General features: G+C 38.5%; 3 protein-coding genes across 8 annotated transcripts in view; all 3 read left to right on the forward strand.

Annotated features, from left to right (window-relative positions):
- The window catches only part of LOC149037961 (DNA-directed RNA polymerases I, II, and III subunit RPABC2-like), a 112,676-nt gene extending 111,907 nt beyond the window's left edge, over nucleotides 1–769 (forward strand). The window contains exon 6 of one of the 2 annotated variants that reach the window (XM_089186716.1): nucleotides 584–769. In XM_089186716.1, coding sequence (XP_089042842.1) covers nucleotides 584–629 — 46 coding nt within the window. In that variant the 3' untranslated portion in view covers nucleotides 630–769. Of the gene's footprint in view, nucleotides 1–379 lie in introns of both variants that reach the window. The other variant, XM_089186717.1, reaches the window with a different exon arrangement.
- Nucleotides 630–25,448, forward strand: part of LOC149037972 (uncharacterized) — a 40,491-nt gene continuing 15,672 nt past the window's right edge. Inside the window, exons 1-3 of one of the 3 annotated variants that reach the window (XM_089186708.1) lie at nucleotides 630–769; nucleotides 967–1,128; nucleotides 1,695–2,821. In XM_089186708.1, the coding sequence (XP_089042834.1) occupies nucleotides 737–769; nucleotides 967–1,128; nucleotides 1,695–1,811 (312 nt within the window). In that variant the 5' untranslated portion in view covers nucleotides 630–736 and the 3' untranslated portion in view covers nucleotides 1,812–2,821. Of the gene's footprint in view, nucleotides 770–966; nucleotides 1,129–1,694; nucleotides 2,822–25,448 lie in introns of those variants that run through there. The other 2 variants (XR_016180876.1, XM_089186706.1) reach the window with 2 other exon arrangements.
- Nucleotides 4,689–25,448, forward strand: LOC149037973 (uncharacterized). 3 transcript variants are annotated; one of them, XM_089186663.1, is made up of 5 exons: nucleotides 4,689–4,801; nucleotides 9,820–9,905; nucleotides 17,173–17,257; nucleotides 18,460–19,261; nucleotides 20,311–25,448. In XM_089186663.1, the coding sequence occupies exons 4-5, from the start codon at nucleotides 18,502–18,504 to the stop codon at nucleotides 24,756–24,758; spliced, it is 5,208 nt and encodes a 1,735-aa protein (XP_089042789.1). In that variant the 5' UTR covers nucleotides 4,689–4,801; nucleotides 9,820–9,905; nucleotides 17,173–17,257; nucleotides 18,460–18,501; the 3' UTR covers nucleotides 24,759–25,448. The 3 variants fall into 3 exon arrangements, with proteins under 3 accessions (XP_089042789.1, XP_089042790.1, XP_089042791.1); XM_089186664.1 differs by lacking the exons at nucleotides 4,689–4,801; nucleotides 9,820–9,905 and adding an exon at nucleotides 10,552–10,695; XM_089186665.1 differs by lacking the exons at nucleotides 4,689–4,801; nucleotides 9,820–9,905; nucleotides 17,173–17,257; nucleotides 18,460–19,261 and adding an exon at nucleotides 19,516–19,814.

The raw sequence follows: 25,448 nt of genomic DNA on the forward strand, positions 1-25,448 counted from the left end.
ATCTGCTTGCTGGATATTGCATGGATATTTTAGGGAGAAGTTACATGTTAATCACTTTCAGGAGTTAAAGGGTGAACAAAATGTTTTCCTTAAGATGCATGTAATAAAAGGAAGGTTACATAAACTGTTAATCATATCTTGATATTCAAATAGAGAACTATTATGTAATATTTGTTACAATTCCAAATATAGGAATTTAGAATTGAATACCTTTTTTCATCAATAAACTATTCTTAAAAAAGTGCTCTAAAATAAAATAATGACCAGTCTCAGGAACCCCCCCCCCCCCTGCTCCACAGCAAATTATTGCATTTTCTCTTCCCATTTGTGACCAGGCCCTATTCATTTTTGCTGCAATTTTTATTTTTATTTTAAATAGATTCTTCAGGAAGCTCCACCTCTGTTTGCCCAGCTTTGTCTAAAGAGGACCATAGTGTATGTGCAGTAAATCATTTGTTAGAAAATGAGGTCAAAAGATGTGAAAGACCTCAATTTCTCCCTTAAAGAGGATGTCATTCCTCCAGAGTTTTAGTAAGTGGAGGCGAAAGTAAAGAAGTAGCACCACCTTTCTTTTTGGCTACAGAGCAACAGCTGAGTCAGATTGCTGCAACAAAAACTTGGTACACTAACAGAAATGACAAGATAGTCAAAGACCCAAGTTTCACCAACTTGTATCAATTAGTGCTTTTGTTACATCTGGGGAGTCTGCAAAACAAGTGCCATTAGCGATGCCTTAATGTCCTCAAAGAAGAAGAGAGATTACAAGGAGGTTAGTGTACATATAATTCCCTTTAAATGCTCATTCTTATCTTTTTAAAAGGAAAATAATGGTTAGAGCACTCTTCAAGTGCAATTTCTAATATCAAAACCAAAGTTACCTTGACAGCCAATTGGAGCAAAGGAAATGTGCTCATGCAAGGACAAAAAAACTTTCTTTGAATGCATTATTGTTCCTTTATCTATCAGATTTTGAGAGAGATCATCCATCTTCTACCTGGGGAATGGCTTTATGTGCAATTTGTTACAGCAGATTTTGACGAGGCATTGTGGGTAGCACTTCAGTCTGTTGTCCCACATGTAAAGCTGCAGGGATGTCCTTTACATTGGACCCAGTTGGTGTGGAAAAAGGTAAACTGAATTTTTCAAGTCAAGTTGAATGGACTTGTATGATGGTCTGAGCTCCTTGCACCAGCAGAATTACAGCATAAGGCCATCAAGCTCTTTGACCAACCTTCTCTTTTCTTATCAGCCACCCTGACATGCTCCTCCTCTTTCACTCTTACATGTACCCTTCCCAATTGTCTGGGACAAGTTTGTCATGTAAAGGACTGTTTTTTTGAGAAAGCGATTGATGGTTTTCTCCTCTGGTTGTGAAAACATGAATTGCTGTCTGTCTTTTTCATGACAACTCTCACCTGGACAATTAGACCATATGAGCAATATTTTATTTGCAATATATGAGCAACAACAATTTGCTAACAATGGCATCTGAATGAACACCAGGATTGCCTAACCTCAGGGGCAGGTTCATGCATGGTATATCTTTGTAATAGGGCAAAATGCTTAGTTGAAACAAGCTTCGCATTTGTTTATTTTTTAAGTCATATGCTTACAAACCTTTTTTAATTAGAGATAATATTTATGCTCTCCATCAATGCAAAGACTAAATTTCTTTTGGCTCATATTTTTATCAGATGCAAGATCTTGGTCTGCAAGCACTGTGCATTGAGGATAATGGTATGCACAGGTACATTAGAAAACTGCTTGCATTACCCTTACTGCCTGGCAAAGAGATTTCTACTCAGTTCTAGCAACTGAAACTACAGGCAACCACATAGACACTTCAGGAACTAATAAAATACATTGAGGACACATGGATCACTAACATTGCATACCCCATTAGAGATTGGTCTGTTTATTGTCAGCCAATGAGAACAATGAATGTCATTAAAAGCTGGCCGAAGGCTCTCAGTGGTGAAACTGGTAGGAAAGGCCAAGTTCCTTTTTACACTCTAGTTCAGTCACTGCATCAAGTGGCCCAACTTTCTGTTCAAAATGTGCAGTTAGTAAGTGACAAAAATTTGATCAGGATTCAACAGCAGGATTACCATCACTTGCAGTCACAGATCAGTCAGTATTGGACTGAGTTTAGGAAAAGAAAAATAACAGCAGCAAAACTTCTAAAGGTCTGTTCCAAGCTCTATGGGCCATCTCAAACTGAGTCTTGACTTTCATACATCATGAGATTTTTGTAATTCATTAATAAGCTTGTATTTATTTCTAAGACTGATGTTATATACCAGCAGAAGCTTAGAATCTACTGGTAATGTGTAGAAGTTTACTTGCCATGATTTTTTAAAAATGTATTTTGTCATAATCAAAATGTCCTGTTTTTTGCATTCAGTTTTGTATCTTGTAAAAAGTATTTTTGGGAAAATGTACGTAGCAGTTGTGTATGAGAAATATTATCATTAAACACACATGAAGGGGAATGTTGTTTATTTATTGGTTGTGGTAGATGTGTCAAAATCTTTTACAGCAGTGATGAGTTTCTTTAACTTTTCCAGAAAAACTTTTTACCCAGGTTAAAAAGAAATCTAATATATTACAGTTCAACATTATTGAGCATTAACGATTATTGCAAATTATGAATCTTTCAACATTTATTATTTCTACAGTGTTGCAATACATATTGTAAGATGTACTACCACTGTTAATGTTGTAAACATTGTTTGTAACGAGTATCATAATTCCAGTGTACAAGGTTGTAAGTGTTTCTTCGTTGTTGCAAGAAGAATTATTAACATATTGCATTGCCTAACTTGAGTATGGCAGCAGTGTAATATGGAAAGAGGGGGAAATTCGATTACTTAAGATAGCCACAGATTATCCGAACAAATTGCTCCCGTGTTTGACTCGTTACACAGTGTGGTCTCTGCCCTGCCACATGTTACAAAACAAGCCTAAACATTTGCTGCAGGGAACATCCAAGAAAGTCTCTTCTACCTTGTTTCTACCTGGTGTGTCATTTACTCGCGCGTCTGGTTCCCAGGTTTCTGCCTTCCCCCATGGAGATAGAGGCTTGGCAACGAGGTTGTCACTAGTGGCCAATCCAACGCAAATTCCAATTCGACCTGGAAACAGTGGTTACCTCCAAGAATGTCCACTGGTAAATTAAATTATTATTATTATTATTATTATTATTATTATTATTATTATTATTGATAAAACTACGATCAAATATAACTTTATGGATAAGACTTCTTAATCAGATAACTGCGCTTAGTGCGACCTCCAAAGAATCTGACTGAAAAAGTGACCATGTTAATAAAAGACTGAGTCTCAATACAAGAGGACTGCATATTTACCTGCAGTACGAAAGTGTGTTAAAGAGAGGGTGTAACTGACGAAAGACGATGACAAACTGAACAGAAAACATTAACGAGGAGGTGTAAGAAAAGAAAGAAAAGAAAAGGAAAATAAATAGTTGTAAAACTAATTAAAAGACGCTTAGATCTTGCACTGGTAGTTATGAGAGAAGTCTCTGATGAACGAGATTTGTGTTTATTAACATTTCTGAGGCGATACTGTTGTTTTTGAAAAGCCTGTTTGGAAGTACTAGAAGACTTTTCTGGAACCTTGATCACTTCCAACGATGATTTCACGAGGGGCGAAAATTGCATTGGGAACATCGTTCTGTTTCGCTTCTGCTATCATTTTCCTGGTCCATGAAATGCAAACTGCTGATCGTAAGAGGCTCAGAGAAGGTGTGATCAGAGATTTAGAACGACAAGAGAAAAAGAGGAGAAACCTTGAAGAGTTAGAACAACAGATCGAACCAACAAAGAAGTTACAAGAACAGAGAAACAAGTGATCTGTAATTTCCTCACTAAGAGAACTTCACAGAACTTTGTAGGGACCATAACTCAATTGTCTTATGGATTAAATAAATAAACTGTGCAGTTTTGTTAATTCAAAAGTGAAGCGAAGATATAAGATCTATATGAGACAGAAAATTATTTAAAGTAAGCTTGCGAGATCTTGTTTCAGTCACTTGGTATGGTCACGTTACCAAACGATTTAGAGTAAAAATTATTGTTTTGTATGATTTGCTGAGGTTTTCTGTTTATATCGTCACCACTGACTGACAGCCTGGCACAAGTTACTGGTTCTTTCACTTTGATCTAAGAATAGTGGTGATTTGCGTTCTCGAAGATAGCGTATAAAAAAGGATGGATTTTTTCCTCTTGTTTTTTTTCAGGCGAGCACAAGCCGAACGCGGGTCGAACCAGAAACGCGCGTAGTGTGGAGCGTGAAAAAAAATCGTTCCTACTCTATCGCGTGTTTTGCTTAATGCTGCTTGCTTGAAAGATGTAAGACAAATATTAGACTGGAAAACTCAAAAAGCGTCTGCCCTAGATGTAAGATTTGCAGATTGTAATTGTTATTTCTGTCAAGACTAAGTTAGGAAATTTTGAAGAGCATTGTTCAGGAGGCCATGTTTATTTCTAAACGGAAATTGAACAATACTAAGTGTATTGTCTTGATTAAAAGGGAAATTTCCGTTCTTAAAGTGTGCTTGACCTGTAACATCACGCTACATCTCACGAGAACAATAAACTCTTCATTTGCATAGGCATTTAGCATATTAAGGGTTTAAAGCTTCCGTCTGGTATGAATAACAAGTCATAACACGTCAACCAGTCTCTGGAGTAATTTCACAGTTCGTCCACTAATCAATAAGATAATCAGTTTGTGCATCTGCCATCATGATGTTTCTCGCTCTAACTCGAATTTCAAGGTAGGTAAAGAACAGTTTTTATCAACTACACTTTTTGTTGTTCATTATGAGAAAATATGCACTCATTTGCGCGAAAAGCCGAACTATTGCGTGAAGTTACATTCCTCAGCGACAAAAAACGATCATTTGCGCGTAAATCAGATTCCATAATGTATTTTAATCAGCATTCAATAGCAATTTTGGGCTTTCTTATGCGTCAAACGTCACACAAAAGAGAAAAATACACTTTCATTTCCGCTAACCTCCAAGTTATAAACGCCATCTTTAATGCCAATGAGACAATACACAAACATTCTAAAGCAGGAATCATTCATTGAAACTTTTAACCAACAGCCTCACATTAGCCCCATCATTATTTTTACCAACCATCGAGGCCTCAAAATCCAATTAGTCAGACCACGAAATCGAACTGCCCTCACTTAAACTACTATATTTACTACCATATTTACTTTGCTGAGTGTACACACGTGTGACCTATCAGGTCAAATTCAATTCGAAGCGTGTGTGGCGGATGACTCACGAAGCCGCATTTAGGACAGTTTTCTGAGCGAAAAAAAGCACGAAGAGGCGTTCGAAGTACCCTGTGTCTATTTCAATATGTTAACTGAGGCCTTTAGACAGTATTCCGAAAAAGTTACTTCTAGCCGTCAACGGAAATTGAACAATGCTGAGTACATTGTTCAGATTAAAAGGGAAATTTCCCTTGCTAAGGCGTGTTTGACCTGTAAACATCACGCCACATTTCTTGAGAACCATGAACTCTCGAGAGCGGCGATTAAATCGAGTAAATACGGCAAACACACACAACCCACAATTTCTCCAGTCGCTCTGACGGAGGGCTAACGCTCGAAGCGTCAGCTTGGAAACTATTGATGGCGGCCAATTTACGTTATCAACTCAGCTAATAAGACTAAAAGAACATATAAAAGTCAAATTGACCATATAAATAATAAAAAGTTGATCATATAAAAAGTCGAACTGATCATCTAAGATGTCGCATAATTTGACAGTGCTCATTCAGATAATATATCTGTGGGCAGAGCATAATTACAACAGGATAAGACATTTTGTTGAGAAGTGATCAGTCATATGCATTTGGTTAAAGTTTGGAATAACAAATTTCTTAAAGTCTAAGCTGCACTGCTAAGGTGAAATATTTATACAGAAAGCAATCTTTATGTACCAGTCCTCATTATTACCCCTAAATTCACTGGGGTAAAAAGAAAAAAAATTAAGTCGTAGTGTAATATTTATATGTACAAATAAATTTGGCAAAGACTATGAAAATATTCTTAAACAGATAGTTGTGTTGAGTACAGGTTTTAATGTTTTTATTGAGTTTCTTGAGAGTTGCACTTAAGTTAATGAGACTCATTTTGTGATAGGCATCATGAAACTGCCCCCCACTCCTGATCCACTTTAGCGCAAGAAATTATTATTCTTTAAAATGAGAAGTGATCTGGTAACTAAAAGATACTAGAAGAAAAAAATCCAAACCTTGTGACCTCATCAGTTTTAACTAAAAATAACTGTTTTTCTAGCGAGCACGAGCCGAGCGTGGGTCAAACCAGAAACGCGCGAAGCGTGGAGGGACTTGGCTACACAGCAGTGCTTACAGGGAGTTGAGGTAATCAAATGTTACTTAGTACTAATGTGGTACAGACGCAAAATATGTGACTCCCAAGCACCAAAAAAAAAAAAAAAATTGGAGCGTGAAGAATAATAATTGCTTGCATCAAAGAGGATCAAGAGTGGGGTACAGTTTCATGATTCCTATCATTTACACACAGTTATTTTTAGTTACCATATCACTTCTCATTTTAAGGAATTATAACCAATCCAGAATACTATCAGTCACACATGGCCACAGACCTTTTCATATTATATTTAAACCAGGCTTTTAATTGTCTGCTCTAGATGTAAGACTGAGGAAAGTAATTGTTATTTCTCTCAAGATTAAGTCAGGGAATTTTAAAGAGCAGGCCTGTTTGTGAGTCGTCTAGTCTGATTTTTTCTAACATCTTTCAAGCAAGCAGAAGTAAGTGTTAGGTGAGCGCTAAGGACGGAAAAAAGTCGTTCCTACTCTGTCGCGCGTTTTGAAGAGCATTGTTCAGGGTGGCAATGCTTATTTCAGAACGGAAATTGAACAATGCTCAGTGTATTGTCCAGATTATAAGGAAAATTTCCCTTGTTAAGGTGTGTTTGACCTGTAAACATCACGCGACATGAGAACAATCAACTCTTCATTGCATAGGTATTTAAAATTTCCGTGTGGTGTGAATAACAAGTCATAACATCTCAACCAGTCTCTGGATAAATTTCGAGTCGCAGTCTCGCAGTTCGTCCAGTAATCATCAAGATAATCAGTTTGTGCGTCTGCCATCAAGATATTTCTCGCTCTAACTTGAATTTCAAGGTATGTGAGCAACAGTTTTTCCAACGAAACCTTTTGTTGTTCATTATGAGAAAATACGCATTCATTTGCGTGGAAAGACGAACAATTGCGTGACGTTATATTCCAGCTACAAAAAACGATAATTTGCGCGTAAATCAGGTTCTACAACGATTTTTATATTTTAATCAACATTCAGTAGCAATTTTGGGCATTCTTATGCATCAATCATCATTCAAAAGGGAAAATATACTTTCATTTGCGGTTACCTTCGAGTCATTGACGCCATATTGAATGCCAGTGGAGAAAATACACAAACATTATTTTTTATTATATTTTTACCACACTGTTTGCAATTCAACAGCATTCCCGGACGACATTACTGTGAATAGGACAATCACTAAAGCGCTTGTACGAACAACTGAGTGGTTTTGTATTCAATATGCAAGTATCGATTTTCAATTGAAAACCTCTTTTGCCTGACTTTACAATGTCAGTAAATTTTGTTCAGTTCATTCGCTTCGTGAACGTCTTCTGGCCGTTAACAAAATGCCACAAAGAATCCAAATACCACTCGAACAAAATCGTACTTTCAATGCGCAAAAAAAATGGCCAAAGAGGACTCGCTAGGCGCTAAGGGTGATTATTTAGAACTTTAAATGCAACTATCAACCAGAAAATACAAGAAAAAGTTCGTGTCATAGGTACTTTAAAGGGTAACTGACGGCAAAATTTCCCCCTTTTTTTGTCCTTATAAATTCCTCTTTGGTTAAAGAATCCTAAATGAGAAAATAAACGATATATTGTGCAAAACCAAATTTTCTACCGACTTTTTTTGACGCTTAATCAACGGCCATTTTGAAAATGTTCCGATCAAGGTCGCGTGAAATGATACGCCCTTGATGTCCAGCTACTACCAAACGAAAAAGAAAAGATTTTATTCCATTTTGGTACAAGCCAACATTTAGAGACTTAGATACAAGGTGAAGAACAACATACTCTTCTCTAAAAAGGTTGAATTATCGAAACGCGACGGATCGCGTATCCGTATTTAGAGCCACAGATAAATTGCATGCCATGCAAACAGCGGTAACAAAAATTATATTATTTTTTTGCTCTTGACCATTATCGAGTCTGTTACTTAAAGAAATATTTTTTAGTCCAAGCCGAAAAGCATTTAACTTAAGATTTTGTCCGGTGTACATCACTGTGACCACAGGCCCATCGGTTCTGGGGTGAGCGTGACATAAGCACAAAGTGTTGTCACGAATTTCGGGAGGTTTTGATCTGGCTTCGTAAACGAAACTGTTCTTCCACGCTCCGGAAATGTACAAGATTGATTATTTCGTTATCTTTTTTTAACGGAGACCAGCGAGCAGCACAAAGAAAGACTTTTTGGTATTGTAACTTTTTGTCTATTTTTTCCGACGCGTTTCGTCTCCAGCTGAGACTTCTGCAGGGACGATTACAACTAATATTAAACAGCATATGTAGCACATACGTGTCCTTAAGTATGACTTCCAAGGTCTTGTCATAAGCGCCATACTCGAGCGTTGTTCCGCATTTGCCACCGGAAAACATGATGAAAAAAATCATGTCTGAAATGTTTGAAATGTTACTCGTTTCAAAAAAAGTACTAGTGTCAGCCGAGTGAACAGTAAATTACTCAGGCGCGCTTATCGTAAACAAAACAAGCCGACAGCCAGAGAGAGGCGTGAAAAGCATCATTCAGAGTGGCCATGTTTATTTGAAAACGGTAATTGAACAATGCCGAGTGTATTGTCCAGCTTAAAAGGGAAATTTCCCTCACAAAGGCGTGTTTGACCTGTGAACTCTCGAGAGCGAGGTTTAAATCAAGTAAATACGGCAAACACACAGACAACCCACAATTTCTCCAGTCGCTCTGACGAAGGGCTAACGCTCGAGGTGTCAGCTTGGAAACTATTGATGGTGGCCAGTTTACGTTATCAACCCAGTTAATAAGACTAAAATACCATATGGAAGTCAAATTGACCATATAAATAATAAAAGTTTGATCATATAAGAAGTCGAACTGATCATATAAGATGTCGCATTATTTGACAGTGCTCATTCAGATAATATACCTGTAGGCAGATTACATTTACAACTGGATAAGACATTTTTTTAAGAAGTGATCAGTCATATTATGCATTTGGTTAAAGTTTGGAATAAAAATTTCTTTAAGTCTGGGCTGCACTGCTAAGGTGAAATATTTATACAGACAGCAATCTTTATGTACCAGGCCTTATTATTACCCCTAAATTCACTGGGGTAAAAAGGAAAAAAAATAAGTCGTAGTGTAACATTTATAAGTAAAAATAAATTTGGCAAAGACTATGAAAATAGTCTTAAACAGATAGTTGTGTTGAGTGTAGGTTTCACTGTTTTTATTGAGTTTCTTGAGAGTTGCACTTAAGTTAATGAGATTGATTTTAGTTTTGTGAAAGGCATCATGAAACTGCCCCCACTCCTTATCCACTTTAGCGCAAGAAATTATTATTCTTTAAAATGAGAAGTGATCTGGTAACTAAAACATACTAGAAGAAAAAATCCAAACCTTGTGACCTCATCAGTTTTAACTAAAAATAACTGTGTGTTTTTCTAGCGAGCACGAGCCGAGCGTGGGTCGAACCACAAACGTGCGAAGCGTGGAGAGAATTGGCTACACAGCTGTGATTACAGAGAGTTGAGGTAATCAAAAGTTACTTATTACTAATGCTATACAGACGCAAAATATGTGACTCCCAAGCACCAAAAAAAAAAAAGGGGAGCGTGAAGAATAATAATTGCTTGCATTAAAGAGGATCAAGAGTGGGGTACAGTTTCATGATTCCTATCATTTACACACAGTTATTTTTAGTTACCATATCACTTCTCATTTTAACGAATAATAACCAATCCAGAATACTACCAGTCACACATGGCAACAGACCTTCTCAGATTATGTTGAAACCAGACTTTTAATTGTCTGTTCTAGATGTAAGATTGATGCAAGTAATTGTTATTTCTGTCAAGACTAAGTCAGGGATTTTAAAGAGCAGGCGTGTTTGGGAGTCGTCTAGTCGGTTTTTTCTCAACATTTTTCAAGCAAGCAGAAGTAAGCGTAAGGTGAGCGCTATGGACCAAAAAAAAGTAATTCCTACTCTATCGCGTGTTTTGAAGAGCAATGTTGCTCTCAGAACGAAAATTTAACAATGCTCAGTGTACTGGTCAGATTAGAAGGGAAATTTCCCTTGCTAAGGTGTGTTTGACCTGTAAACATCACGCGACATGAGAACAATGAATTCTTTTTTGCATAGGCATTTAGCGTATTAAGGGTTTAAAATTTCCGTTTGGCATGCGTAACAAGTCATAACACCTCAACCAGTCTCTAGATAAATTTCGAGTCGCAGTCTCGCAGTTCGTTCAGTAATCATTAAGATAACCAGTTTGTGCGTCTGTCATCAAGATATTTCTCGCTCTAACTTGAATTTCGAGGAAGGTGAGTCACATTTTTTTCAACTAAACCTTTTGCTGTTCATTATGAGAAAATACGCATTCATTTGCGTGGAAAGACGAACAATTGCGTCTTCATTCATTAGCGACAAAAAACGATCATTTGTGCGTAAATCAGGTTCCATAACGATTTTTTTTATTTTAATCAGCATTCAATAGCAATTTTGGGTCATCCTGTGCATCAATCTTCCTACAAAAGGGAAAAATATACTTTCCTTTCCGCTAACCTTCGAGTCAGTAGAAACAGTGTATTGCAGAAACCATTTATTAATATTTTTACCACACTGTTTGCAATTCAACAGCATTCCCGGACGACATTAGTGTGAGTAGGACAATCACTAAAGCGCTTGTACGAACAGCTGAGTGGTTTTGTATTCATCATACAAGTATTGATTTTCAATTGAAAATTTGTTTTGCCTGACTTCACAATGTCAGTAAATTTCGTTCAGTTCATTCGCCTCGTGAACGTCTTCTGGCCGCTAACAAAATGCCACAAAGAAGCCAAACACCACTCGAACAAAATCGTTCTTTCAATGCGACAAAAAAATTGCCAGATAGGACTCGGTAAGCGCTAAGGTTGATTATTCCTAACTTTAAATGCAGCTATCAACCGGAAAATACAAGAAAAGGTTCGTGTCATAGGTACTTTCAAGGGTAACTGACGGCAAAATTTCCGCCTTTTTTTGTCCCTATAAATTCCTCTTATATTAAAGAACCCTAAATGAGCAAATAAACGATATATTGGAAAAAAACAATTTTTTTACTAATTTTTTTTGCCGCTTAATCAACGGCCATTTCGAAAACGTTCCGATCAAGGTCGCGTGAAATGATACGCCCTCGATGTCCAGCTGCTACCAAACAGAAAAAGAAGAGATTTTATTCCATTTTGGTACAAGCTACCATTTAGAGACTGAAATACAAAGTGAAGAATAAAATACTCTTCTCTAAAAACGTTGAATTATCGAAACGCGACGGATCGCGTATCCGTATTCAGAGCCACAGACAAATTGCATGCCATGCCAAACAGCGGTAAAAAAAATTATATTATTTTTTCCTCTTGACCATTATCGAGTCTGTTACTTAAAGAAATATTTTTTAGTCCAAGCAGAAAAGCATTTAACTTGAGATTTTGTCCGGTGTACATCACTTTGACCACAGGCCCATCGGTTCTGGAGAGAGCGTGACATAAGCACAAAGTGTTGTCACGAATTTCGGGAGGTTTTGATCTGGCTTCGTGAACGAAGCTCTTCTTCTACGCTCTGGAAATGTAGAAGATGGATTCTTTCTTTACATTTTTTTAATGGCGACCAGCGAGCAGCACAAAGAAAGACTTTTTGGTATTGTAACTTTTTGTCTACTTCTTCCGACGCGTTTCGTCACTAGCTCAGACTTCTGCAGGGACGATTACAACTAACATTAAACAGCATATGTAGCACATACGTGTCCCCAAGTATGACTTCTAAGGTCTTGTTATAAGCACCATAAGCGAGCGTTGTTTTGCATTTGCGACCAGAAAACATTATGAAATAAATCTTGTGTGCAGGTTACTCGTTTCAAAAATGTACTAGTGTCAGCTGAGTGAACAGTAAGCTATTCAAGCGCGCTTATCGTAAATTAACAAGCCGACAGGCAAATGTCGTGAGACTGCCTAGCACCCACAGTATAAAACGCAGTGTCTTGGTTAAAAAAATAAAAAATAAACGAACCGATTCAGCGGCCTCATAGCCCTATCATTATTTTCACCAACCATAGAGGCGTCAAAATCCAAATAGTCAGAACTGATATCGAACTGCTCTCACTTAAACTACTATCCGCCATATTTATTTTGCTAAGTGTACATACCTATCAGATCAAATTCAAATTCGAAGCGTATGTGGCGGATGACTTATGAAGCCACATTAAGACAGTTTTCTGAGCGAAAAAAGGCACGAAGAGGCGTTCGAAGTACCCTGTGTCTATTTCAAAATGTTAACTGAGGCTTTTAGACAGTATTCCGAAAAGTTACTTTTAGCCCTCAGTTACCGTTTAAAAAGGATCAAGAGTAGGGTACAGTTTCAGGATGTCTATCATCTACACACAGTGATATTTAGTTACCATATCATTTCTCATCTTGAAGAATAATAACCAATCCAAAATGCTATCAGTCACACATGGCCACAGACCGGCCTTTTCAGATTATATTTAAAGCAGGTTTTCAATTGTCCGCACTAGATTTGATGTAAGATTAAGGAAAGTAATTGTTATTTCTGTCAAGACTAAGTCTAGGAATTTTGAAGAGCATGCAGGCGTGTTTTATGAGTCGTCTCGTCTCATGTTTATTTCAAAACGGAAATTGAACAATGCTGAGTGTACTGTCCAGATTAAAAGGGAAATTTCCCTTGCTAAGGCGTGTTTGACCTGTAAACATCACGCCACATTTCTCGAGAACCATGAACTCTCAAGAGCGGCGTTTCAATCGAGTAAATACGGAAAATACACACACAACTCACAATTTCTCCAGTCGCTCTGACGAAAGGCTAACGCTCGGAGCGTCAGCTTAGAAGCTAATGTTGGTGGCCAATTTACGTTATAAACTCATTTAATAAGACTAAAAGACCATATAAAAGTCAAATTGACCATATAAGATGTCCCATTATTTGACGGTGCTCATTCAGATAACATACCTGTGGGCAGAGTACATTTACAACAGACATAGGGTAAAATTTGACTGGACTATTTTTTGGACCATTTTTTTGGACCATTTTTTTGGACCATTTTAAAGGGGGGAGCACACCATTAGTATTGAGGGAGGGGTGGGATGAAGTCTATCAGTGCTGAGGGAAGGGGGGAACAGAGTGTTATTACCCAGGGAGGGGCGAGAGACGGACTATTACTACGCAGGGAGGGGTGGGAGGTGGTTGTAATAGTAAACACTACTGGTTTAATTGGTTTTTCATATTTTACCCTATGCCTTTACAACAAGATAAGACATTTTGTTGAGAAGTCATCAGTCATATTATGCGTTTGGTTAAAGTTTGGAATAAAAAATTTCTTAAAGTCTAAGCTGCACTGCTAAGGTGAAATATTTATACAGACAGCAATCTTTATGTACCAGGCCTTATAATTACTCCTAGATCTACTGATGTAAAAAGGAAAAAAGAAGTAGTAGTGTAACATATATATGTACTAATAAATTTGGCTAAGACTTTGAAAATGTTCTTAAACATTTAAAGTATTTAAGTATTTGTTATTTCTGACAAGACTAAGTCGGGGAATTTTAAAGAGCAGGCGTGTTTGTGAGTCGTCTAGTCTGATTTTTTTTAACATCTTTCAAGCAAGCAGAAGTAAGCGCTAGATGAGCCCTAAGGACGGAAAAAAGTCGTTCCTACTCTATCGCGTGTTTTGAAGAGCATTCTTCAGGGTGGCAATGTTTATTTCAGAACAGAAATTTAACAGTGCTCAGTGTATTGTCCAGATTATAAGGGAAATGTCCCTTGTTAAGGTTTGTTTGACTTGTAAACATCACGCCACATGAGAACAATGAACTCTTCATTGCATAGGTATTTCAAATTTCCGTGTGGTGTGAATAACAAGTCATTACATCTCAACAAGTCTCTAGATAAATTTCGAGTCGCTGTCTCGCAGTTCATCCAATAATTATTGAGATAATCAGTTTGTGCGTCTGTCATCAAGATATTTCTCGATCTAACTTGAATTTCAAGGTAGGTGAGTAACAGTTTTTCCAACTAAACCTTTTGTTGTTCATTATGAGAAAATACGCATTCATTTGCGTGGAAAGACGAACAATTGCGTGACGTTATATTCCAGCTACAAAAAACGATCATTTGCGCGTAAATCAGGTTCCATATCGATTTTTTAATTTTAATCAACATTCAATAGCAATTTTGGGCATTCTTATGCATCAATTATCATTCAAAAGGAAAAATATACTTTCATTTGCGGTTACCTTCGAGTAATTGACGCCATATTGAATGTCAGTGGAGAAAATATACAAACATTACAGGGTAGAAACCATTCATTAATATTTTTACCACACTGTATGCAATTCAACAGCATTCCTGGACGACATTAGTGTGAATAGGACAATCACTAAAGTGCTTGTACGAAAACCTGAGTGGTTTTATATTCAATATGCAAGTATCGATTTTCAATTGAAAACCTCTTTTGACTTACTTTACAATGTCAGTAAATTTCGTTCAGTTCATTCGTTTCGTGAACATCTTCTGGCCGCTAACAAAATGCCACAAAGAATCCAAATACCACTCGAACAAAATCGTACTTTCAATGCGCGAAAAAGTGGCCAAAGAGGACTCGGTAGACGTTAAGGGTGATTATTTAGAACTTTAAATGCAACTATCAACCAGAAATTACAAGAAAAGGTTCGTGTCATAGGTACTTTAAAGGGTGACTGAAGGCAAAATTTACCCATTTTTTGTGTCCCTATAAACTCCTCTTTGGTTAAACAATTCCTAAATGAGCAAATAAACGATATATTGCAAAAACCAAATATTCCACCGACATTTTTTTGAAGCTTAATCAACGGCCATTTTGAAAACGTTCCGATCAAGGTCGTGTCAAATGATACGCCCTCGATGTCCAGCTGCTACCGAACAGAAAAAGAAAAGATTTTATTATTTTTTTTCTAAAAGCCACCATTTAGAGACTTACATACAAAGTGAAGAACAACATACTCTTCTCTAAAAAGGTTGAATTATCGAAACGCGACGGATCGCGTATCCGTATACAGAGCCACAGATAAATTGGCACAATCGTGCAACGGAAATAACAAGCACGTAATGTTTCTCAAATTATGACCTGAACTTTAAAAGAAGAAAGAAAAAAAAAACATTTTTATCATGATGTTGAATTAAGAAGAAATAGAGAACACAAGTTGTGTGATTGATTTCACCAAAATGAACAGTTATCAGCGCTGTATCTGTCACAAACGTTAGAGATAATTCAAAATCTAGGCTATTAACAAGGTACAAAGACCACAAAAAGGGCAGTATTCCGAAAAAGTTACCTTTCGCTGTCAGTTACCGTTTAAAGAGGATCAAGAGTGGGGTACAGTTATATTTAGTTACCATATCATTTCTCATCTTAAAGAATAATAACCAATTCAGAATGCTATCAGTCACAGATGGCCACAGACCGGCCTTTCCAGATTATATTTAAACCAAGCTTTCAATTGTCTTCTTTAGATCTGATGTAAGGTTAAGGAAAGTAATTGTTATTTTTGTCAGGACTAAGTCTGGGAGTTTTTTAGAGCATGCAGGCGTGTTTTTTCAGTCGTCTGGTCTCTATTTTTTGTGTGTGCATCTTTTAAGCAAGCACAAGTAAGCGTTAGGTGAGCGCTATGGACGAAAAAGAAGTCGTTTCTGCTCTATCGCGTGAAAAGCATCATTCAGAGTGGCCATGTTTATTGCAAAACGGAAATTGAACAATGCTGAGTGTATTGCCCAGATTAAAAGGGAAATTTCCCTTGCTAAGGCGTGTTTGACCTGTAAACATTACGCCACATTTCTCGAGAACCATGAACTCTCGAGAGTGGCGTTTAAATCGAGTAAATACGGCAAACACACACACAACTCACAATTTCTCCAGTCGTTCTGACGAAGGGCTAACGCTCGACGCGTCAGCTTTGAAACTATTGATGGTGGCCAGTTTACGTTATCAACTCAGTTAATAAGACTAAAAGACCATACAAAAGTCAAATTGACCATATAAGATGTCCCATTATTTGACAGTGCTCATTCAGAGTACATTTACAACAGACATAGGGTAAAATTTGGACTGGACTATTTTTTGGACCATTTTAAAGAGGGGAGCACACCATTAGTATTGAGGGAGGGGTGGGATGAAGTCTATCAGTGCTGAGGGAAGGGGGGGGACACAGAGTGTTATTTCCCAGGGAGGGGCGAGAGACGGACTATTTCTACGCAGGGAGGGGTGGGAGGTGGTTGTCTTAGTAAACACTACTGGTTCAATTGGTTTTTCATATTTTACCCTATGCCTTTACAACAAGATAAGACATTTTGTTGAGAAGTCATCAGTCATATTATGCGTTTGGTTAAAGTTTAGCATAAAAAAATTCTTGAAGTCTAAGCTGCACTGCTAAGGTGAAATATTTACACAGACAGCAATCTTTATGTACCAGGCCTTATTATTACTCCTAGATCCACTGATGTAAAGAGGAAAAAAAGAAGTAGTAGAAGTAGAAGACTTTGAAAATGTTCTTAAACAGATAGTTGTGCATGTTGAGAGTTCCACTTATGTTAATGAGATTGATTTTGGTCTTGTGATAGGCATCATGAAACTGTGCCCCACTCCTGATCCACTTTAGCGCAAGCAATTATTATTCTTTAAAATGAGAAGTGATCTGGTAACTAAAAAAACTAGAAGAAAGAAATCCAAACCTTATGACCTCGTCAGTTTTAACTAAAATAACTGTGTGTTTTTGTAGCGAGCACGAGCCGGACGTGGTCCAACCAGAAACGCGCGAGGCGTGGAGGGACTTGGCTACACAGCAGTGGTTACGGGGATTTGAGGTAATCAGATGTCTAGACTATATTACTAATGTGGTACAGACGCAAAATATGTCACTCCCAAGCACCCAAAAAAAAATTGGAGCGTGAAGAATAATAATTGCTTGTATTAAAGAGGAACAAGAGTGGGGTTCAGTTTCATGGTACCTATCATTTACACACAGTAATTTTTAGTTACCAGATCACTTCTCATCTTAACGAATAATAACCAATCCAGAATGCCATCAGTCACAGATGGCTACATACCTTTTCATATTATATTTAAACCAGGCTTTTAATTTTCTGCTCTAGATTAAGTAAGATTAAGGAAAGTAATTGTTATTTCTGCCGACTAAATCAGGGAATTTTTAAGAGCAGGCTTGTTTGTGATTTGTCTAGTAGGTCTTTTTTGTTTTTTTTGCATCTTTCAAACAAGCAGAAGTAAGCGTTAGGTAAGCGCTATGGACGAAAAAGAAGTCGTTCCTGCTCTATTGCGTGTTTTGAAAAGCATTTTTCAGGGTGACCATGTTTATTTAAAAACCAAAATTGAGGAATACCGAGTGTATCGTCCACATTAAAAGGGGAATTTCCCTTGCTGAGGTGTGTTCGACCTGTAAACATCGCGCCACATTTCTCGAGAACAATGAATTCTTCATTGCATTGGCATTTAGCATATTGAGGGTTTGAAATTTCCGGGAGGTATGAATTACAAGTCATAACACAACCACTCTCCGGGTAAATTTCGAGTTGCAGTTGAAAGAGTTTTGAAATTTCATAAACATGTAAATCAAAATACCGTGAAAGTATCATATTAGACATGAAATTAATTCAAACTGTTTGTTGACAAAGGAAAGTTTGTGTCAATGAAGTGGAGTTGAGGTCTGAAAAAAAAACTAGGTTTTGACGAAGGGAATATTTAGTGTTAATTACAAAGTGTTGGCACTTGGCATTCAAACAGAAAGTAGATTCTAAGTGTACATTTATATTCTAAAATAAAGTAGAGATGAGTTTTCAATTTGTTTCGAGTTAATTTAGCTGTGTAGCCACTTTTCGTATCCATGCCGTCATGCACAATTAATAGAGCCAGTGTGCATGTGCTATTAAGTATTTATTTAAACAAGAATTACATGGTAAAAGAGCTTTTTCCTTTTCCCCTCACATTCATCAATCGCTGTTTAATCTCACCTAAGACGTCTGTATGCTTGAACGAATTGAATCTCTTTCAGGATTTTGGTCGAAGATAGCTATCTCCAGAGCTCACGCCGAGTATGTCTCTACAGCCTTTTACAAACGAGCAGCTGAATTACTTCAAATTTGCCTCAGTTGTACTTAATGAGTTCGCCACTGCTTTGCGTCAGACGTTCAAATCCATGTGGGACAACAGATATGGACATCGTTCAGGGTATCAACTGTGGGATAACTCCATGGTAGTAAGAAATTTGTTTCTCGCTGAAGAGGGTGGAAAAAGCAAAGTTCCCACACACATCTCCTATGAAGAATGGGATTGTACTGCTCTGTTCCAGGCCACCATCTATGCAAGGTCCTTCGCTATGCCAGATAGCAAAGGTCATTACAAGACACTTGGTGAACTGTACGTAAAGCACCACAAAGTACCTCTTGGAAAGTTCCATCCATCTGTTTTGAGTCCAAGTGGAAATACAGCCGAAACCTTCGCTCTCGCGATTGATCAGCTTCGACTTTTACGAAACTCGCTTTGTCACTCAGACAAGTCAGAGATTGATAAACCAACCTTTGACCAATACGTGCAGCTTGCTAAAGAAGCATTCAAAGCTCTTGGAATCATGACAGATCCCATTGATGCCATCGGTGGATTGACAGAGTCTGACTTTCCCACGAAAGAAGTTCGCAAATTGGAAGAAAGTTTCAGACAGGAGACCAGATCATACATCGAGTGTCTCGAAGAGGTGCAGTCAAGTGTCGACAAATTGGTAGCACAGGGGAATGCTATTGCTGTGTTGGAGGGAAAAATAGATGATTTGAAACTTAAGATGGATCAAACTCAAACAGGTATAAACTGGTTTCAATCAGTAACTTAAGTAACTTAACAGTAAGATGCATTGTGGCAGATTCCTATAAGCTTTCCTTTGGCAGGGAGGAACAAAAGAGACAGCAGCGTTTTTAATCTGTATTTTGCTAGCAATAGTTGAACGGGGCAAAAATGTTCCATCCATCTGTTGTGAGTCCATGTGGAAATAAAGCCGAAACCTTCGCTCTCGCGATTGATCAGCTTCGACGTTTACGAAACTCGCTTTGTCACTCAGACAGGTCAGAGATTGATAAACCAACCTTTGACCAATACGTGCAGCTCGCTAAAGAAGCGTTCAAAGCTCTCGGTATCATAACAGATCCCACTGATGTCATCGGTGGATTGACAGAGTCTGACTTTCCCACTAAACAAGTTCGCAGATTGGAGGAACGTCTTAGACAGGAGATCAGATCATATATCGAGTGTCTCGAGGAAGTAACATCAGGTGTCGAAAAATTAGTAGCACAGGGGAATCTATAGAGGAAAAAGTAGATAACCTCGCTTTGAAAATGAAGAAGGATCAAGATAAAACAGGTATAAACTGATGAAAAACTGCATTGTGGCACAGTCTTTTAAGCACTGCCTTGGGAAGGAAAAACAAAAGGGACAGCAGTGTTTTACTCTGTACTTTGAAGGTAGCAATAGCTCAACGGAGTAACTTCCAGTTTTTGCAAAAATTCTTTGTACATGTCTCAAAAATCCTTTCTTCTTCCCTAGGATGAATTTCTTCTATGATCAGAGTAGCACCTTGAACAATCTTTTTTCTTTTATTTCAAAACAATTTGTGCAAGAAATAAACTGCACCCACTTTATTTACCGGCATTGTGACTCTTGTAGGATGTTGTTAAAATTATAACTTCACGGAAAAAGCAGCAAGCTCATAATTGACGCTGTATCCATAAAACTTGATTTTCTAGATTTTTAGTGTGACAGTAAAATGTACCTTTTTTTAATGATCATTATTTTTTTTTTGCTCCTCAAACTACCGACATTAGCTCTCTCATGATTGCATCAATTTTTTCCTTTTAAGATTCAAAGCCATTCCTTCCACCATCAAATCTTCCTTCAAGGGTTCCACACTTCACTGGCCGTCAGAGAGAATGTGAAGACATCAGGCGTCACTTAACTTCCAAAAGTACCCGGATCGTATCGATATGGGGCTCGCCTGGTTTTGGTAAGACTTCTGTGGCAACTGAAGTCGGACATCAACTCCAAACTGGTGGACTTCCCGTATACTTCTTCTCTATGCGACGACTTCTTTCAAAAGCCGGTCTGACTATGCAGCTTCTGAGCTTCTTTAAAAGACACTCCACAAAAGATCAAATGCCTCAGCGGATGTCCCTTGAAGACGAACTTTCCCTCTTTCTAAGCAACATTTCAGGTGAATTTGTGATAATTCTTGACAATGCCGATGACTTGCTCGAAAGTGGAGCACCCGATGTGAAGGACGATTTCATAAACCTTCTGGAAGTCATTCTTAGTCAATTCAAGAATTTAACATTTCTTCTTACCACAAGGGAATCTCTTGAGTTTATGAATGTGCATTTTGAAGGCCATCAAGCAGTAAGAATAGGGCCATTACACGAGTCCTTCTCTCAAACCTTAGTCGGCGGATTACTCCCAAAAGCGACCGCGTCTGACTGCTCGAATATTGCAAAACTCTGCGGGTTCGTACCTTTGGCCATGAAACTGTTCTGTTCCTCTATTGCTGAAGATAATGCTCAGCCGACTCAATTTTTAGTTAGCTTCAAGGAATCTATAGAAGATAACCTTTTGGAGCTGTTGGACGATTCAGATTATCCAAGCAATCTGCGATTGAAGTTCCTATTTGAATCCTCTTTTCAGAGACTCTCTCTATCAGACAAAAAAGCCCTGGTATCACTTAGTGTTCTTTCTGGAGATTTTAACCACTCAGTTGCTGCAGCTGTCATGGGTGTAAAAACAACTCTGGAGGCCAAGAAAGTCTTGCATAGGCTTCGGAAGAAATCCTTCCTCGACTATAGCTTCAAACCTGAGTCATTTTCGATGCATAAGTTGATTCTGTCGTTTGTAAGGGAAAGAGGTCAAGATGAAATGAAAGAGGCCATGCTGAACTCCAAAGCACGTTTGTCTGCATTTTACGTCTCTCTTTTCGAGCAGCTAAATCAACAGTTTTTGACAGGACAATCCATGCAAGCATTTATTGACTTCTATGAAGAGAAGCAGAATATTATTGAGAGTCTTATGGAGAGCTGCTCCGATCCTAAGACATGTGACGTTGCATTTGGTGTCCTGACAAAAGCAGAAATCTTTCTAGATTCCCTTTTCTGGTGCGAAGGGAAAATTATCGACAAAATTTACGATCACGCAACCAAAGAAGCTCAGGCGTTTGGAAAAAGCGTATTCTACAGTCAGTTACTGGTGTCCTTGGCATTTACCGAACTGACTTGGGGGATAGGTGGGAGATCGATGACGATGCTCTCTGAAGCCGAAGGCCTTTCGTTGTCGGTAGATGATAAAAGAAAAATCCTGTCTTATAAAGGCATCTGTCAACTGGTTTCAGGCAAAATAGACGACGGAGCTCAGAACTTGCAAGAAGCTCTTTGCTTGATAAGTGACAGCCCGGAACAGCGAATTCTCAGCATAACTGCACTGCAAATTCTTGTTACTTACTTTCTTTTCAATAAAAAGAAAGCAACTTCACTAGAGTTTTATACCAAAGCTTTACATGAATGCAGAGCATTAGGAGACAAAGGCCTTCTTGTTATTCCTCCGGTGAATAACAAAGATTTGACAATGATCGAAGCAGATATGCCGGAACCAGATGTTATAACCACTCAACCACTTACATTAGAAACTATTTGCGTTGTTAGCAAAGCAACAGAAATGTTCTCTGATTACGAAACAAAGCAAGCAATAAGCAAATCTGTGCTAAGGATATCAAATCAAACAAAAACACAGATCCTCCCACATTCCATTGGTTCATGGACCTTCCAGCGCAACATCAATTTGACACTTAAAGATGTACTGAATAATCCCGAGGAGGCATCAAAGTTGTGCGACACACGGATCAGTTATCATAAAAAGACCTTAAAACAAAGTGGAAAAGTTAACGCAGGAGATAAAGTTAGACCCAACAAAAATCTTAATTTAAATTTGCACCAAGAAGAATTATATAAAAGCTATATGGACCAAGGCAACACTCTTCTTCAGGTGCAAAACTATCCTAGAGCCATTCAGTCCTTTGAATATGCCCTAAACATCGCAAGAGGACTCTTCAATGAAGAACGCCCAGACACAGCCGAAAGTTACTTTTCTATCGGAGTAACACAACATGCTTTAGGCAATTTCTCGTCAGCACTTCAGTCCCATCAGCGTGCTCTTGACATAAGAGTTAAACTCTTCGGGGAAGAACACCGAGACACAGCCAAAAGTTACTTTAATCTCGGAGAAACACAACATGCTTTAGGAAATTTCTCGTCAGCACTTCAGTCCCATCAGCGTGCTCTTGACATAATAGTTAAACTCTTCGGGGAAGAACACCGAGACACAGCCAAAAGTTACTTTTCTATCGGAGTAACACAACATGCTTTAGAAAATTTCTCGTCAGCACTTCAGTCCGATCAGCGTGCTCTTGACATAAGAGTTAAACTCTTCGGGGAAGAATACCGAGACACAGCCGAAAGTTACTTTTCTATCGGAGTAACACAACATGCTTTAGGAAATTTCTCGTCAGCACTTCAGTCCCATCAGCGTGGTCTTGACATAAGAGTTAAACTCTTCGGCGAAGAACACCCAGACACAGCCAAAAGTTACTTTAATCTCGGAGTAACACAACATGCTTTAGGAAATTTCTCGTCAGCACTTCAGTCCTATCAGCGTACTCTTGACATAAGAGTTAAACTCTTCGGGGAAGAACACCGAGACACAGCCGAAAGTTACTTTTCTATCGGAGTAACACAACATGCTTTAGGCAATTTCTCGTCAGCACTTCAGTCCTATCAGCGTGCTCTTGACATAAGAGTTAAACTCTTCGGGGAAGAACACCGAGACACAGCCAAAAGTTACTTTAATCTCGGAGAAACACAACATGCTTTAGGAAATTTCTCGTCAGCACTTCAGTCCCATCAGCGTGCTCTTGACATAATAGTTAAACTCTTCGGGGAAGAACACCGAGACACAGCCAAAAGTTACTTTTCTATCGGAGTAACACAACATGCTTTAGAAAATTTCTCGTCAGCACTTCAGTCCGATCAGCGTGCTCTTGACATAAGAGTTAAACTCTTCGGGGAAGAATACCGAGACACAGCCGAAAGTTACTTTTCTATCGGAGTAACACAACATGCTTTAGGAAATTTCTCGTCAGCACTTCAGTCCCATCAGCGTGGTCTTGACATAAGAGTTAAACTCTTCGGCGAAGAACACCCAGACACAGCCGAAAGTTACTTTAATCTCGGAGTAACACAACATGCTTTAGGAAATTTCTCGTCAGCACTTCAGTCCTATCAGCGTACTCTTGACATAAGAGTTAAACTTTTCGGGGAAGAACACCGAGACACAGCCGAAAGTTACTTTTCTATCGGAGTAACACAACATGCTTTAGGAAATTTCTCGTCAGCACTTCAGTCCTATCAGCGTACTCTTGACATAAGAGTTAAACTCTTCGGGGAAGAACACCGAGACACAGCCGAAAGTTACTTTTCTATCGGAGTAACACAACATGCTTTAGGAAATTTCTCGTCAGCACTTCAGTCCAATCAGCCTGCTCTTGACATAAGAGTTAAACTCTTCGGGGAAGAACACCCAGACACAGCCGAAAGTTACTTTAATCTCGGAGTAACACAACATGCTTTAGGAAATTTCTCGTCAGCACTTCAGTCCCATCAGCGTGCTCTTGACATAAGAGTTAAACTCTTTGGGGAAGAACACCGAGATACAGCCAAAAGTTACTTTAATCTCGGAGTAACACAACATGCTTTAGGAAATTTCTCGTCAGCACTTCAGTCCCATCAGCGTGCTCTTGACATAAGAGTTAAACTCCCTAAGGAAGAACACCCAGACACAGCCGAAAGTTACTTTTCTATCGGAGTAACACAACATGCTTTAGGAAATTTCTCGTCAGCACTTCAGTCCGATCAGCGTGCTCTTGACATAAGAGTTAAACTCTTCGGGGGAGAACACCCAGACACAGCCGAAAGTTACTCTTCTATCGGAGTAACACAACATGCTTTAGGAAATCTCTTGTCAGCACTTCAGTCCAAACAGCGTGCTCTTGTCATAAGAGTTAAACTCTTTGGGGAAGAACACCCAGACACAGCCGAAAGTTACTTTTCTATCGGAGTAACACAACATGCTTTAGGAAATTTCTCGTCAGCACTTCAGTCCAAACAGCGTGCTCTTGACATAAGAGTTAAACTCTTCGGGGAAGAACACCCAGACACAGCCGAAAGTTACTTTTCTATCGGAGTAACACAACGCGCTTTAGGAAATTTCTCGTAAGCACCTTCAGTCCGATCAGCGTGCTCTTGACATAAGAGTTAAACTCTTCGGGGAAGAACACCGAGACACAGCCAAAAGTTACTTTTCTATCGGAGTAACGCAGCATGCTTTAGGAAATTTCTCGTCAGCACTTCAGTCCCATCAGCGTGCTCTTGATATAAGAGTTAAACTCTTCAAGGAAGAACACCCAGACACAGCCGAAAGTTACTCTTCTATCGGAGTAACACAACATGCTTTAGGAAATCTCTTGTCAGCACTTCAGTCCAAACAGCGTGCTCTTGACATAAGAGTTAAACTCTTCAAGGAAGAACACCCAGACACAGCCAAAAGTTCTTTTCTAGGAGTTTGCTAGGATTATAGTGAAACTAGCACTCCAACGATTTTCTTTCCCAAAGGACACCCGCGAAGGTGGGAAGTAACCTTAACAACTCAGTTGATAAAACCAAATTATCTTGCTATACTCTCACACTGACGCAGCACCACAGTTTCTTTAGAAACTCACTCCCTTTAATGATAAAACCCAGTTGAAGGACTCCTTCCCTTTTAAGCTGTGTAGAAGAGTAAACCCCGGTCACTCTGGGAAGAAAAGAGACTCGGATTTGCAGAAAATTAAACGATTTTGGGAAAACTTGAAGGAACCATTTAGTCTTGTTTTTTTTCTTTAACTAAAATAAAAGATTTTTAACTTCA

Source organism: Pocillopora damicornis, chromosome 11 (assembly GCF_964200805.1).
Source record: "Pocillopora damicornis chromosome 11, jaPocDami1.2, whole genome shotgun sequence".
NCBI classification, from domain to species: domain Eukaryota; kingdom Metazoa; phylum Cnidaria; class Anthozoa; order Scleractinia; family Pocilloporidae; genus Pocillopora; species Pocillopora damicornis.